General features: G+C 39.4%; 1 protein-coding gene across 2 annotated transcripts in view; it reads left to right on the forward strand.

Annotated features, from left to right (window-relative positions):
- Positions 1-2,051: 2,051 nt before the first annotated feature.
- CCDC50 (coiled-coil domain containing 50) overlaps positions 2,052-16,228 on the forward strand; it is a 70,343-nt gene continuing 56,166 nt past the window's right edge. For both annotated transcript variants that reach the window (XM_025376185.1, XM_025376186.1), the window contains exon 1: positions 2,052-2,719. In XM_025376185.1, the coding sequence (XP_025231970.1) occupies positions 2,671-2,719 (49 nt within the window). In that variant the 5' untranslated portion in view covers positions 2,052-2,670. The remainder of the gene's footprint in view (positions 2,720-16,228) is intronic.

Genomic DNA, 16,228 nt, shown 5'->3' on the forward strand with positions numbered 1-16,228 from the left:
TGGATATTTTAATGCATATCTTATTGTAAGCGTATCATATTTTTAAGCATATCTTACTTTTGGCATATCTTACTGTAACAGTCACAGTCTAGGTAGGAAACAGGAGGTGCACTGAAAGTGATTTTACTGAAAAGAATGTAATGAAGAGACTATTTACAGAGGTATTAGCTGGGTTAAGAGAACTAGGGGAGGCTGGGTACCATGGCTTATGCCTGTAATCCCAGCATTTTGGGAGGCCGAGGTGGGCAGATCACTTGAGGCCAGGAGCTCCAGACCAGCCTGGCCAACATGCCAAAACCCTGTCTCTACTAAAAACACAAAAAATTAGCCGGGCGTTGTGGTGCACACCTGTATTCCCAGCTACTTGGGAGGCTGAGGCACGAGAATCACTTGAACCTGGGAGGCAGAAGTTGCAGTGAGCCAAAAGGAACTAGGGGAAGCCATTACACTCTAGGCCTGAAGGGGCACTGGAAAGAAATTGTATTATTATTGACCCATGAGAGCTGAAGCCATGGAAAAGAGGCCTCTAGACAGGCCTTGTAGTCCTAGAGGGACAGGACTGTGGCCAAAATTTTGGGTTAAAGGAATGAAGCATACCCTGATATTTCTCTCCTTCCTTCTTTTGATTTTCTGCCAGTGCTTCCCATTAGTCAATCACAACAGGAAGCCACAGGTCAAGGGGGCCTAGTGATTTATCTATAGGCTTCCAAGGGCACGGCTTGGTAGAGAAGTAGAAACAACAGATTTGGGGAGGGAAACAGCAAATACTGCCATTATAAATATTCTCTAGACCACAGGAAGTTTAAAAAAAATCACTAGATTGCAGGACAATTAAAAAATCCCTATAAATCTACCTTTCTATTACCACTTCCTTCTTATTCCCACATTTAACTTGCTGAGTGTTATCTCTGCCTAGCACTGGGGTGGGTAAACGTTTTCTGTAAAGCATATTTTAGACTTTGAGATTTAAGAGGCAGGGTTGAAAACATTATGTTCTATTTATGTAGTGATTTAAAATGTAATTATTTGAACATATAAAAAACAGTCATTCAAATTCAGTGGGGTAGATTTGGTCTGTGGGCTATACTTTGCTACCCTCTGGCCTTGAAAGTCTTCTAAATTTTTGCTAGCTTAAAATCCACCTACTTTTCAATGTCAAGTTCAAATAAAACCTCCCCTATGTGGCCTCTCATATTGGGACTCTGAGCTGTGAGTGACAGAAAATCAACTATTACTAGCTTAAGCAAAACTGAGGATAAATTGAGAGTTTGCTGGCTGTCGATCCCAGAATCCAGGAGCTGCCGAAATGCCAGCTGCTCTGGGGATATCCTGCTTTGCCAGGTGGTAACATCAGAACATGCCCTCCTCATCTCCCTTTCTCTTCTCTTTGCTTCTGTCTTCAGTTTGGCTTCATCATCTCCTAGAGGCAGACCTTTTCCACAAGAAATAGAATGTATATCTCTTTATGTGCCCGGGAAAGTATTCTGCTTGACCTGTCTTGGTCATCCAGCCACCCTTTGATGAACCCATGTCGATGGAGGAAGGGCGAAGAGTGATGTGGTAGTGTCGAGGTTCAGACATGGCACACGTTTGGAAGAGAAGCTCACCTCTGAGGAGGGGGGAAAGAGACAGTTTCCCACAAGGAGGGTGCATTCTGTTGCCAGGAGATGAAACAGGAGAGGCTGTCTATTTCGGAGAGAGAGAAATGTCACAATTACAGTCCAGTGTGTGCAGCGCTGTAACAGAGATAAGTCTGACGCCTTGTTACCGCCCGCAGTACCTAACATCACACTTGGTAGACACATTCATGCGATTTTGATGAATGAATGACTCAATTCTCCCAGCTGATTGTGTACACACTCTACTCCACACTGGCCCGGAATTTTATCAGCTGCTCTTTATTCTGTACGTTATATTCGGGGTTTTTATGGCCATCTATCATCTCTCTTCTAATTTCGGGCGCCAAGAGAGTGTGAGACAGAGGCAGGCATGCAGTAAACATCCTGTGTTAATCTCAGTCCCAGATCCAGACCACAGAATGCTGACTCCCCCGCTCACGGGAACGATTGTGTTTTGGGTGACCCGTGTGGCCTTTTTGTTGAGGTCTTTAGGATACAAAGCCCCCACCTAAAGACGCGACCCTCCCGTGGGAGGGGGGCAGGGCCCGGGGGCGGGAGCACAGCGGGGCCCCAGCCTCAGGCGCGTCACTGAGCACAAAGGAGACAACAGAGAGGCGGCAGCGGGCGCTGATCTTCGCTCGCCAGCCACTGGCAATTGCGGTTACAGACCTGCAGCTCCCCCTCCCCCACCCGGCCCGCCCGCCCGCCTTTCTGTCTCCTCTCTCCCTCCGTACTGGACGGCCCCGGCCCATTTCCGGGCTCCGGGTATTTGGCACCGACTGGGGCCGGGGACGCGGAGCAGGTGGTCGCGGCGGGGCAGCGTGGTCGCGGCGGGGCAGCTGGGCCGCCAGCCTGGTGCGTCGGGGACCGTCTCCCGCTGCTTTGGTCACCAGCCCCTGCCCGTCCGACCCGCTCCCTTCTCCGGCCTGCGAGCCCTGCCGGCCGGACTTTGCGCCGCGTCCGGCGCTGCTGCTGCGCTCCGGGGCCCCGCTCGGCGCCGGCGGTGGCCTGGAAGCCCGCGTTAAAGGGGCAACCGGGACCCCGGCCCAATATGGCTGAAGTCAGCATCGACCAGTCCAAGCTCCCTGGAGTCAAGGAAGGTAAGGGCCGAGGAGGGAGGGCGCGCGGGACCCTCCCCTCTCGCAGCCCGAGGTTCTCTCAGGTCAGGGGCGTTGCCATTGCGGCTCCCGCGGCCCTCGCCCGGTGCCCGTCCTGCGTTGGCCTTGCCTGGACGTGAAAGGAATTGAATTCAGGTTCTAGTGTGGGACCTTGGGCAAGTCACCGACGTTCCCAGCCTGTTTTTTTCTCCAGGGGGTGGTTGAGGGGGACTAGCACCACCCCCAGCAAGTGGCTGTGCCCGTGTTCTCGTGCATGGCAAAGCCTCGGTGAACGCTGAAGACCTGGGTAAATCTGACTTACCACGCTTCTTAAAAATCGAGGCCCAGCCTGGCTGGCTTGAAGGCTGGGAAGTGGGGAAGGGTTGACGTTCGGTTTCGTGTGGAGCCTTTGTTTTGAAACATGACTCTTTCCCTCCTCTCCCTACTTTTCCTAGGCCAGCGTCTGGCTGGCTCACTGACTTTCCCACCTTCCTCAAGGTTTAAAAGTTTAGTCTTGGCTGTGTTCTGCGCAGTCGGGAAGCCACTATAAGCATTTTCTTACAAACAAAACAAAAAACACGGGGGAGCAGGGGACTGATGATTTTGCCATTGCTTTTTATACCAGTGTCCGGGAAAATTGAGATTGATCGGTACTGACCTGGTTTCAGCTGACAGCAAGTAGCCTTTTGACTTCCCTTCTCTGTTTTTCCACCAGCTGCCTCAGGACCTAGCTTTTTTTTTTTTTTGTTACTGAGATCTCAGGTGCTGGATCGCCTTGTGCCTTGAGTTGTCTTTGTTTATTCTTTGATCCTAGGAAGCATAGACGTTCCAGAGTGCTACTGCAGACCCCTACGTTCCAAGGGCTTGCAAAGTCGGCTTTTGTTGGGGATGTCATTTGTTTCGATTGAATACTGTAGCCTGAGGTGACGTGGAGATGTGGAATTGAAAATAATATTTGCTTTCTTGGAACTGCTTGTTTTATTGCCAGCTTAATTTGACTCAGTTGGTCTTGTGTGTGCTCAGGCCAGCCCAGAAATCTCAAGAAAATTAGGGACTGCTTGATGGCTTTCCCAGAGTTTCAAGCACTAGGAGACTAGTGACTAGTGGTCACTGATTTGATGTAGAATTTCTAATGGGCCTAGTTCTGTCTTATTGTTCCAGAAGGATGTTAAAGCTTAGGCGTGAGATTTTAGCGTTAATACTTTTCTACCTTTATGTGCCGGGTATGGCTTTGATGAAGAGTTAGGGCTTTCACCTGTGGAAAACAGTTTTCACTCTGCTGTCAAGACTTAAGGACCCCGAGTGATAGGAAAGGCAGATCAATACTTTGAGAGTTCTTATCTTAGAGACTGGTTATCCTTTGCTTTTGGATATAAGGGGTTTTTTTGTGTGCGTTTGTGTTGGGTTTGTCTCTAGAGAAAGAGTGATCCTTGTGCAGTGTGTAGTGCATGATGAGTAGAATGAAAATTGGAGTTCAAACAAAACCTGGTATGAATAGTATTAATCATACAGTGCTATGATTTTATCCAATCCCCTATTAATTTGAGTGACCTGGAAAAAACATAAAACTCTTTATATACATTTGTATTACTCTTAGGTCTTCTGATTTCTTACCAAGACATGAATGATTTATTTTAACGTATTGTTTCTCAAGGAGTTCCACAAATACCTTCCATCTAAAAATGCAAGATTTTCCCATTTCCACACTCTAGAGTCTAATACATTTAAATTAGCTTTCATTTTGCGTAATACGGTGTTTGGCGATCTCTTTTATGTAATCTGGTAAATTGGTAAGGAAATTTAGTGTGGCTCTTTCATTAAGTTAGAAGTAAATATTTGTTACTTTTGCAGATGGTCAGGAATTGATGAGATCCCTGTCTTTGTAAACATCTGACTTTTCTGGTTCCAAGATCATCAAAGGAAATGATGTATTATTCTAGGAATGTCCTATTAATGGTGGTGAAGTTTTTGATCTGAGAAGTGTTCAAGTCAAATAAAGTGTATCCTTCCTTAATATGACTCTTAATTATGGCCCGGTTACTCCCTAACAGTGTCTTTATCCTAATTAAAGAGAATGAAGCTGGCGCCCCTGATAGGGTAAAACATGTGCAAACATTGAGACTGTGGTAATACTGAAACTCCAACTGTATTTGAGAAGGGTTAGTAATAGTAATTAGTTTAATATTCTGATGTAGATATTTGAAGCCCATTCAGAAAAATTCCTGTATCTGTCTACTGTACTTAATTTAAACTTTTGGTAGATTTATATACAATTACAGTTTATATTCAAGTTGGTATCGTGGGGTAGATTTCAATAGCGATTACGAATACAATAGTGTAGTGAATGTGTGCCCCTTTCCATTGCTGTTTAGGAGGGGATGGAGCACCCTGTGACCTTTTGTCATAAACATTTCAATAGAGGTTGTGGGTCGCAGCTGACATTAGGGTAAGGGGATATTTAAAAATCTTTCCTAGGTTGAAATCTAATGATTGCTTACTTGGTTTTTAAGGAAGTCAAAAACACTCATCATTTGGACAGACCTTTTGAAAATACACACACACATCCATGGTAGTAATTTATACCTTGTTAAATCTCTTAAACTGGGAGACGAAGGGAAATGGTTGAGTTCATATGTAGGTGAAAAGAATCATGTCAACTAAGTGTCAGCACATCCTTTTTTTTCTGGTTAAAAGTATGTTTGGAACATCTGTATGCTTTTTGTAATGGAAAACACTGTTGCCAGTATTCAGGAATAATACTCTATTTCTTCTGAAACATTTGAGATTCTAGATTTGAAATAATTTCCAGCCATTTTAAACTTCAGTAGATCCATACCTGAAATGCAAAATGCAATTTGCGAATGTTAGGGAAAGGAACAGGCATGTTTCAATAATATTCTGAAAGTTTCTGAGAGTTCAGAGTTGAAAACATATTTTTCTAAAAATGAACACTTTTAATCACTTGACAAACTTACATTTTTTTGGGGGGGGGGTCAGTTTTAGTTGCTTCTTTGAATTTTTCTTTTCTAAACCAGTAATCAAGACTCCCTACTTTACTTTAGCTCTCCAAGTTCCTGTATGGGTAAATGAATTGTCCACTTGCCATAATTTTGCCGTTTAGCCCTCTCTAACCAAGGTGTTGATCGAAGCCTTTCTAGACATTTTGGCATTTCATCAACTTCTTTCCAATTTCTTAAGCATTAGAGCTTTACCACTTTTAGCCATGCAGTGCATGTTTTCAGCCTCTCCTATTTTCTCCAAGTGTTCATCTTTATTTTTCTTTCCTTACAGCAGTTCTCTCAATCTTGTTTTTTATGTTCTATTCTTATATTCTTTAGGTGGAAAGTTCTGCTGGCTCAAAGTTGGTGAACACTGTGTGTATTGGTGTGCATGTGTCTGCTTAACATCTGAAATCAGTTTACCTAGGAGTGACTGACTTCTTGAAGTACAGGTAGCTAGCTATTCTGGGAGCAAATCCTTTTTCTTTAGCGAAAGGTACAATTTAATACATTTTTAGAAATGTCTGTAAAAGGAGACATACCTAAAAAGCACTCATTTATTTTAGGTTCAGGACACTCCAGTGGCATAATGTGGTAAATTAAGTTAATGGCATACATCCAGAACTTCAAGGGGGAAAGACATAAGATTATGTCTGGTACAGTCAGTTAACCCAGTAAGAAATTTAAAGCTTATTACATGCACACTAGGCATCTAAACAGATGGCAGTGTCCATGAGATGTACGTATGTCTGGCTACAGGGCAAACTCACTTTCCCTGTTTTTCAAAATTCCGTAACAGTTTTTGTTTTGCTTGTTGCTTTTTAATGAGACCCTGGCTGAGTTTCTTTGAGCTAGGAGTTTTGTGTCTTAGTTATCTTGCTTTACCCTCATTTGGATGAAGGTCTTTTATGTAGTCAGCAGCTATTCAGTAAATATTTGCATGTGTGAATAAATGAATGAGTGAATTGATGAATACATTATTATTCTGTGTTGGTTTAGGAATCTTATCTCTGGCATAATTATTTTGTATTCTTTTTCAGAGTATAAGCTTTTAAAAGGCAGAGATAATACCTTTTAAACCATGTGTATCACTTATCATTTATACCAGCATTAAATTTATAAAAACTTGGGTATTTTTTCTAATTTTTTATGGGTATGTCTTGTAAATAGAATTCATTCAGCATAGATATGTATTACATAGAAAAATTAAAGAAAGTAATTTGTTGCTTTCTCTTCTGACTTTGGAGATAATCATTAAGAATAGAATTTTAGTAAAATTTTCTAAATGCTGGTTTGTGTTTTTGATTTTTACTTGAGTAATAGGTGTAATTTTTTGTTCTAAGTGCAAAGCAGTATCGCTCAGTTTGGGAGCAGGAAGGACTCTTACATGATTTGCATATCTGCTGTGTGCCGCGCGTTGTGTTGAGGGTATTTCCACAATAAAAAACATTTTCCGTGGCACATGAACATGATCTTTGCTGGGGTATGGAATGCATGGAGTTGTTGAGAGAACTTTCTGAATTCATATGTGCACCAAAAATGGCTTTCACAAAAGGGAAGAAAATAGTTTATTGCCATATGTAGACTTGCAATACTTTTTTGAATGACCAAGGGAATTTTCAAATGGATGTAACTGTTAATTTGTAAAATACATATATTTTTAAACTAACAGGTACTTAACGGACAGCTCACACATGGGAAACCATAGTTAATTGGTACTTTAAAAAGAGATTTCAGAGTAGAAAGCCTTAAAAAACTCTGTTCTAGGCCAACTTCCTTGTTTTCCAGATGAAAATCTGAGGGTCAGGGCGGGCAAGTGAGCTGTATTAGACCACCGAGGATGAGTAGATAGGAATTGGCACGTTGGGGCCTAGAATTAGAAAAGTTTAGAACTGTGAGTAGTTACTTACACAGCTTATTCTTCCCTCCTTTTCTTTTTACCTACCTTCTCTTTTCCTTTTCCTCCTTCCCTCTCTTCCCCTTCTTTCTTTTAAATTACTCTGTAGATGCATAAGATTCATTTCTGATGTGTTTCATTTATGTGATATGCCATATGTTTAAGATAGTAGAGTGAAAATAATAAGACTTTTTCTGAGGATAGTTATTTTAAGGGTAATGTATCATATGGATGCTGAGTTAACACAGGTTTAATTAAAATTTTTTACAGCTTTTATTTTTGATTCAGCAAATGAATTACTGAGTGAACTATAGGAAGTCACACTTTTGCCTCACTGTTTTTTCTACCTGAAAAATCTTGCAAAAATGCATGTCTTCTCTGGTATGTTCATTCTAAAGAGGCTAATATTTAAAGGTAGAAACTCTAAAATTAAACGTATTGGAGAAATAAAGTCGTTGGCCATGGTCTTTCCTCAGCCCTTGTTAGGGACATAACAGTTTTTGTTGAGATAAGTGAATTTTTCCTCAGTGATAAAAAGCATGTGATACTTTACCATTCATAAAGAAAACAGTTATGGAGACCACCAAACCTAAGCAAATGCTGCTTGAAATCCCGGTTCTCCAAGTACAGAAGCATATTTAGAAATGAATCGCTTTGACCCATAGAGGAGAAAACAAACATTAAAACAACTATATTTGCTGTTTCAGAGATAGCCACTGGAAATGCCATTGGATTAATGTTTTTAACTGGTGACTCATTTAAAGGGGTCCTGTGCTTCAAAAATGTAAAACCAGGATAACCTAGATCTTAGATAAGACCCACAAAGGATAATTAGTTTTTATATTTAGAAAGACTTTGGGAATTACTTAGATGTTTGATTTTGATTCTAGAATGTTCCAGGTGTTTGAATTTAAAAACCAGCACAAGTGTTCTCAGATATTACTTTTAAAAGAACTGTTAAGCAGAAAACAGTCACTATTTCCTTTTGTTATTTCGTTAAAAAAGCATACACACATACATTAAGTGTGTATATGTATAATAGTTGTTAGCCTACATTGAGAAAAAGGAAAAAAAACAAAGCGGTGGAGACTTGGTAAGAAACCAGAACCAGTGTATTACCAGTCTTGTTTATTTATCAGTGGTTCTTTGCTTTTTCTTTGTCGTTTTAGTCAAGTTCAGTGAATCATTTACATACAGTAAAAATTCCTTCTTTTTTAGTGTGTAGTTCTGAGTTTTGACAAATGTGTAGTCTTGGAACCACCACAACAATCAAGATACAGAACAGCTCCTAACCCCGAAACTTCTCAATCCCCATTTCATGCCCCCACCGGCCACTGATGTGTTTTCTGCCCTTGTAGTTTTGCCTTGTCAAAAATGTTATATAAATAAGATCATATAGTAAGTAGTTTTTTGAGTCTCCGCAAACATACTGTTTATCCATTCACTCATTGAAGAACATTTGAGTTGTTTTCAGTTTTGGTGGGTGTCAGTAAAGTCACTCTCAACATTTGTGTACAAATTTTTTTTTTGTATGTGTGTGCGTGTGTATTTGAACATAAGTTTTTGTTTCCCTTGAATGGACTTTCCAGGTTATATGGCGAGTGCATGTTAAAATTGTCAAACTGTTTTTCAAAATGGCTGCACCATTTTGCATTCCCACCAGCAAGCTGTGTGAGCTCCAGTCGTTCTGCATCCTTGCTGGCATTTGATATTTTCAGGGCCCACTTAATTTTTTTAATTTTAACCATTTTAACAGGTGTGTTATGATATCTTATTGTGGCTTTAATTGGTATTTCTCTAATGACTCATGATGTGCCTTTTTTCTTGTGCTGATTTGCTTTCTTATATTATTTGTTGAAGTGTTTGTTTCAAATTTTAGCTTATTTTAAAATAGACTGTTTTCTTATTATTGAATTTGGATGTTCTTTACATATTCTGGATACAGTTCTTATTAGATATACAGTTTGCCCATGTCCGTGGTTTTAAAAACCTTAATTCAATATCAGAATGATACGGGAGATGTAAACACCTTCCTAGCCCTAGTTGATATTAGCTAAATCTCTTAGAGATGGTTTCAGGAATCTGTAGTTTTTATATACAGACTGTGTATTCAGACTTACGCACTGGCATTTGGAAAATACAGAATGAATATACTGTGGCCACCTCAATACAGGGATCTTCTCCTAATTTCTTAAGTTTTTGCAGTGACAGCTCATTTATCTGATAAAGAATGAGCAGTAATCCTCTCTCGTAGTTGGAATTTGTTGCAGGGACCTACACACTGCTGCCACTTGTTTTATATAGCAAGGTAGTTCAGGATGGCTTTTATATTTTTTAATGATTCAAAAAAATGTTTTGTGATGTGAAAATTATATGAAATTCAAATTTCAGTGTCTGTAAGTCAGTCTACTTACATACTATAGAGGCAGAGATGAGTAGTTGTAGCAGAGACCACATGATTGGCAAAGCTTAAACTTTTTGCGACCTGGTACTAGACAGGAAAAAAAAAAAAGATTTGTTTTGGAGCCATTTTCAATGAAACTTTCAAAAAACTTTCTTATTTAACCTTTTTTGGACAGTTCATTTATCGGTATAAACACTGTTTATCATAATTTTGCTTTAATATAATGATGCCCTTGGGAATTATTGTTGATTGAACGCTTATGACAGCCTATTTAATTTTTGAAGTGACTTCAAAAAGTACAGACTTAAATCATTTTTCTTTCTCTCTCTTTTTTTTTGAGATGGTGTCTAGCTCTGTTGCCCAGGCTGAAGGGCAGTGGCGTGATCTCTGCTCACAGCAACCTCCGCCTCCCAGGTTCTAGCGATTCTCCTGCCTCAGCCTCCCAAGTAGCTGGGATTACAGGCGCCTGCCACTACGCCCAGCTAAGTTTTGTATTTTTGATAGAGACAGGGTTTCACTGTGTTGGCCAGGCTGGTCTCAAACCCCTGACCTCATGATCCAACCATCTTGGCCTCCCAAAGTGCTGGGATTACAAGCATGAGCCACTGCATCCAGCCTCTTTTTCTAAGAAGAAAAAATTACACTCCCGGTAAATTTCTAGGGACTTTCAAAATCAAATGTAGGTAGAAATCTTATGTAAAATAAGATTATGCCGTATGCCAGCTCTGAGTAAGGGTGTGTGGGGCTTTCAGAAGTTCATGAGTATTCAACAGATTCAACCACCTTAAAATGTTTGCTTATTTTATTTTTTTAGCTTACATTATTGGCCCTGTATAAAACTTATTACAGATATTTGTGTGAATGAAGTATCATTTCATCTTTTTAGAGACTTGTATCAGAGGTACCTAGGCTGATTTATCAGCAGAGTTTTCGTCTTGCCTGATGAGCATTTCCAGTCCTGATACAGCTCCTCGGTGACCAAATACCAGGGGAGTCTCCCCTGGACTTTTTTGGCTTTTGTTTTTCCAATGAGTCATAAAGGCTTAGTCATTTTCTATTAACTTCAGGAGTTTTAACTGCATACAGTAAAACTGTGAATGACTTATAAGGATATCTTTCCCTCTTCACTGCTTCCCCATCAGCAACAAATTCTGTTTTGTTTATTGACTATGGAGAAGTCCATAATTGACTTTAAGTATTATATTCACTAATTTTTGAGTAGCATCTTCCCACCAAATACTTTGAAAATATTAGATTTTTCTTTTTATGTTACGAAGGTCTGTGTAAATATAGCATATAAGAGTTGACAAATACTGTGAAAGACTCTTTTTGTCTAGATGGAATTCCTGACATAAAAGAAAGAGAAAGATAGAGGCTCACTTAATGTTCCACGTTCTTCCCATCTGTACATCTTGAGTTTGCCTTAATATCTGGACCAGTAGCTGTTTGGGAAAGGGCTATTCATGCTCAATGACTACATTTATAGATCGCTTTCTGGCTTTTCCTAGAAAATACTTTCAATTCTGTCAGTGATTGCTGGATTCTAGTTGACATGTTTGCTTCTGTTCTTTTCCCAGCATTCTCTGGTCAGACCTCATTATTTCACATTGGTCTTTGGTGTATCCACAAATTTTTCCTTCTTTTTATAGTTTCCCCATTGAAGCTCCATAGAGCGAATCTTTGAAAGATCATTTTGCCTATGTGTGTATGTTAAAGGGGACAGGCTGTAGGTGGAGACAATGGTTAGGGAGTTTTACTGTGCTAACCCCTGAATTCCAGGAATTTGGTTTCCGTGGCACCCAAACTCCCCAAAGTAGAATGACTATTGGGACTTAAAGGCAGGGTCACCAAATAATTTACAAGCCAAACCTAGATACTTTGTGAGTAAAGAGGGATGAGTCTAATAATTTCAACAGAATAGGTGTATTTTGGTGACCACCCAAGTGAAGGGGACTTTGCTGAAATACCACAGGAAGTTGGATATGATGACTGAGCAAAGTCACTGTTACAGAACTTTCTGACTATGCAAATATAAAGTTTTAATTGGCTCTTAAAACCCAAAGGGTACCTGTCTCCCATAGACTGTCTTGAGGTTCTTAATTTATTTTCTATTTCATAATTGATTACTAAATGAAACATATAATCTGCCCTATAGAATGTAGTTGAAATTATCGGAATTTTATTTATTCGTATTTAGTAGTCACAGAGTTTATCAGAATTCTATTTGGATAGCTTTTTTTTTGGTTCCCAATTTATAGGTTCCTCTATGTATTCCCCAAAAATGTGGGGAACAGATGTTGAACCTATTTGTGCAATTGAAGGAAGGTAAGAAATGGACACATTTCTGATTCCTCCTACTTGGCATTCATTTACGTTTTAAATAGAAGTGTAACAGGCCACCTTTTTACTCTCTGCATTTCTGTTATGCATCTTTTCAGTAATTGAGCTTCTCCCAGAATTAATTTTGCAGTATTTTCTTTAGTTTACCAATACATTAAATAATTTATGCATATTGAAATCTATCTTAGAGTATAAAATTCAAGTCCAACTGAGTAACTTGTTTGTAAAGGGAAGTACTTTGAACGTGGATTTGTAAGACCTGGTTTCGCATCTCTTCTTTACTACTTATTAGCTGTAAGAACTCGGAGAGGACGGTATCTCTGAGCTCCAGTTTCGTTATCTGTTCATTGGAGATAATATTTAATGTGCTTTGGGAATTAACTGAAGAACTGGATATGGAAACATTTTGTAAAATGCAGGAGTATACATTTTCTTTTGATGTTACTGTTCAAGTTGACCTGTAAATAATTCCACTTTGCTATCTTCCACACCATTGATCCTGTGAGCCCTATTAACTGTCTATCTAGAATTTCCTTCTTCAATGTCCACATGTATCCTACTTCTGTCCTACCTCCAACCCCTGGCCTCGCTCAAATGCTGTTTCTCTGTAAAGTCTCCTGCTTCTTTCCTGTGTATCTCTCCAGCCCTCCCTTAAGTATTTACTTCCTTAAGCAACATGTCTTCATGCTGTGTATCAGGCTGCTATTTCTCTCAAGATGAAGCTGATCGCTGACTGATCTCGGTGTTTCTTAAAGGTCCTCACACATAGGAGCTATTCCAGAAAACTTAGGAAATATCCGATAATTTGTTCTCAGTGAGCACGCTATTCGAGGTAACCAAATTAATGACATGAGAGTAAGAGCTATGATCATTTGCATGAATTCCCTGGCATAGGAGTCCAGGACAAGGAGCAAGTCTTTTGCTTTTTGTTGTGTGAGTTGGTCCAGCTCTCAAATTTCTGTAGGAAGTTGGTGTTGCGATGGACAACTCCTGAAGTCAGAGTAGTCTTCTTTGGAGGCAACAGTCTTCCTTGTTTAAGGATTAATTTTAGTTCTATAAGACCCTAGTAATCTTTGTACACGTTCTAGTAAAGTGATATTGTCATTTTGTTGCTCTTACTAGAGTATTCAGTTAGTTTCTTAGATGGTATTGGGCTCCATCAGAATTTTTATGTGTGCTATTTTCTCTTTAGATTCATTTTTAGATAAAGGGGGGAAGACTCTTACACAGTTTAAACAAGTCGAACATAGCATGTATTTTTAAAATTCTTGATATAAGGGGAGACAATTGTGAAGAATCTGAGAGTTTTGGGTTGGAAACAATGAATGTACAGATTGCAAACTTGTCTTGGTTTATATTGAAAAGGGGAGAGAGCATGAGCAAAAGAATGAGCTGAAGCCTTTTTGCTTTGGGGATGATATGTTCAATTTGTGCTTATTTTAGAATGGTCTCTTTCAGGTTCATATGGTGTATTAGAAGTTAACACTGATTAAAAATATGCAGTGCTATGAAAAACAAATGTATGCTTCAAGGGAGTTATGATACAAAATTTTCTGAACCATCTAAATAATTTTGACTCCATATGAAACAAGTGAGGCAAGTGATTACTTTATAGCAGAAAAGGATTTGGACAGCTCGTCTTCCTGTTCACAGATACAGGCTGCCCCTGATTTTCTTTCATTTCCTCTGCAGAGGGTATTACGTGTTAACCAAGCAAACTGTAGGTTGTACTGAAGCCAATTTCAGTAGCAATCGTAGAGAAATCTAGGGCATTTAGAACACGTTCCAGATGAACATAAAAAATTTGCTAATCTTCAAGAAGCCTTCTGAATATCGAAAGTGTTGACTTTCCCAGGCTGTACTCTGATCATCTGGCCCCAGGAAAACCTTTTAGTAAATGTCACAGTCCACATTTATATTCATTGGACAGTTAGTGACTGATAACATGGTCTCCTTTTACTCTGATAGTGAAGACCCTGTGAAAACTGTTAGTTGAAACAGGAAAAGCTCGTATTTTTAAAAGGCGCCAGATTGAACAAAAGATTAAAATTTATGGTTAAATATACTATACAGATGGGTAGAAGCAGATATTTGTTATCTTGGATGCTAGAAATAGAGAAATCAACAACAATGAAGAAAGCAGTATTTGGTGTAGGTGAAAGTTAGCATGGCAATTACCCTAGATGAATAGGCTTTAATTATTACATTTTTACATGATGTGTAATACTTGTATCCAAGAGACAAATGTCTATCACTAACACCAAATCAACTACATTTCATTCTACCTTATTTTTAAGTTGGATAGATTCTTAAGAGGTAATTTAATCTGTCTCCTCACAGGTCAGGACATGAGGTTCTGATTTGGAAAGTGACTTGTCAAAGTTCATTCACTTGATAAGCTACTGACAGAGCCAAGACTAAAACTCTGACAGGTATCTGGAATTAAGAGGGCTCTTTATACTATAATTTACTTTTGCCTTATATACTATGATAAAGTCCTTATATTTCTGTAAATTGGGCAAGTAAATCTATATTACATTTAAGATGCTAAAGTGTCATGGAGATGTAGCAGAAAGCTTTTACTACAGCAACTCAAAATACAGAATTAGGAAACTACATTTAGATTTAACTATGCCAAAAAGTTTTAATCTGCATGTTAATATGCTGGTTAGATTTTGGCCGGCTACACTTCTACTCAACAGTTTTCCTTCATACCCTTCTTGATGGTGATAATTTGATGATTCTTCTATTTCAGTAAACTATAATTATATAATTTTCACATAGAATTCAACTTTCTAATCTTGGACATTCAGCTGAAAAAGTTTGGAGTGGCGGAGCTTATTAAACATTTTAGACATTCTGATTTCTGCGTAACTCAGGTGGACAATGTGTATAGGAAACATGTTCTCCCTCAGATGGACATATGAGGTTAGAAAGAGCTTTAGACGTGCAGTAAGCTATTGATTATATTGTTATTCCTTGCCAGGAAACATTGCTTCAGATTCTATTTCTTTTTCTTCCAGAGACAGGGTTTCACTCTGTTGTCCAGGGTGGTGTACAGTGGTGCAGTCATAGCTCACTGTAGCCTGAAGCTCCTGGGCTCAAGTGATCCTTCTGCCTCAGCCTTCTGAGTAGCTAGGACTTCAGGCCCATACCACCATTCCTGGATAATTAATTTCTTTTTGTTTGTTTTGTAGAGTTAGGGTCTCACTATATTGCCCAGGCTGATCTTGAACTCCTGGCTTCAAGTGATCCTCCCACCTTAGCCTGCACTGGGATCATTTCTGCAGATTCCTAAGAGCAAGTACTCACTGCATATTCCAGCACAGATTTTGTACTAAACAAGTGACTAGATCTGTGTTAATCAGTGACTTAGTGGGACCTCAGTAGAACTAATACCTAGTAGAAAATAACTAATTACAAGGATTTATTAACTTTGATGAGGCCAATAATAGGCTCTATTTATTGAGCTGCTGCTTAGTGAGTAGCAGATGCTTTCTTTGGCCCTTCACATACCTTATCTAATTTAGTCCTCACAACATTGATCCTTATTTTACAGATGAGGAACCTGAGGTTCAAAGAAATTAAATACTTGTCCAAGGTCTTTTAGCCTGTAAGTAAGCAGTATTTGAGTCCTGATCCGGACTCAAAATACTCGTAAGTACTTCTTAAACACTTAGCAAAATTCAAAACAGATCCAGGTTGTTGCTCTGTATACTCTGTTTATTTGTATATTATTGAAGTCTTAGCATCCTCCTCACTGGAGTCTCTCAGTATGACTGGCAGCAAAAGGTTTTGCTTTTCTATTCTCAGAGTGCTAGCTTGTTTTCAGCCTTTGTTGGGAATAGAGAACTATCAAGAGTTCACGTGTA

This window comes from Theropithecus gelada, chromosome 2, assembly GCF_003255815.1.
Source record: "Theropithecus gelada isolate Dixy chromosome 2, Tgel_1.0, whole genome shotgun sequence".
Taxonomy (NCBI): Eukaryota; Metazoa; Chordata; class Mammalia; order Primates; family Cercopithecidae; genus Theropithecus; species Theropithecus gelada.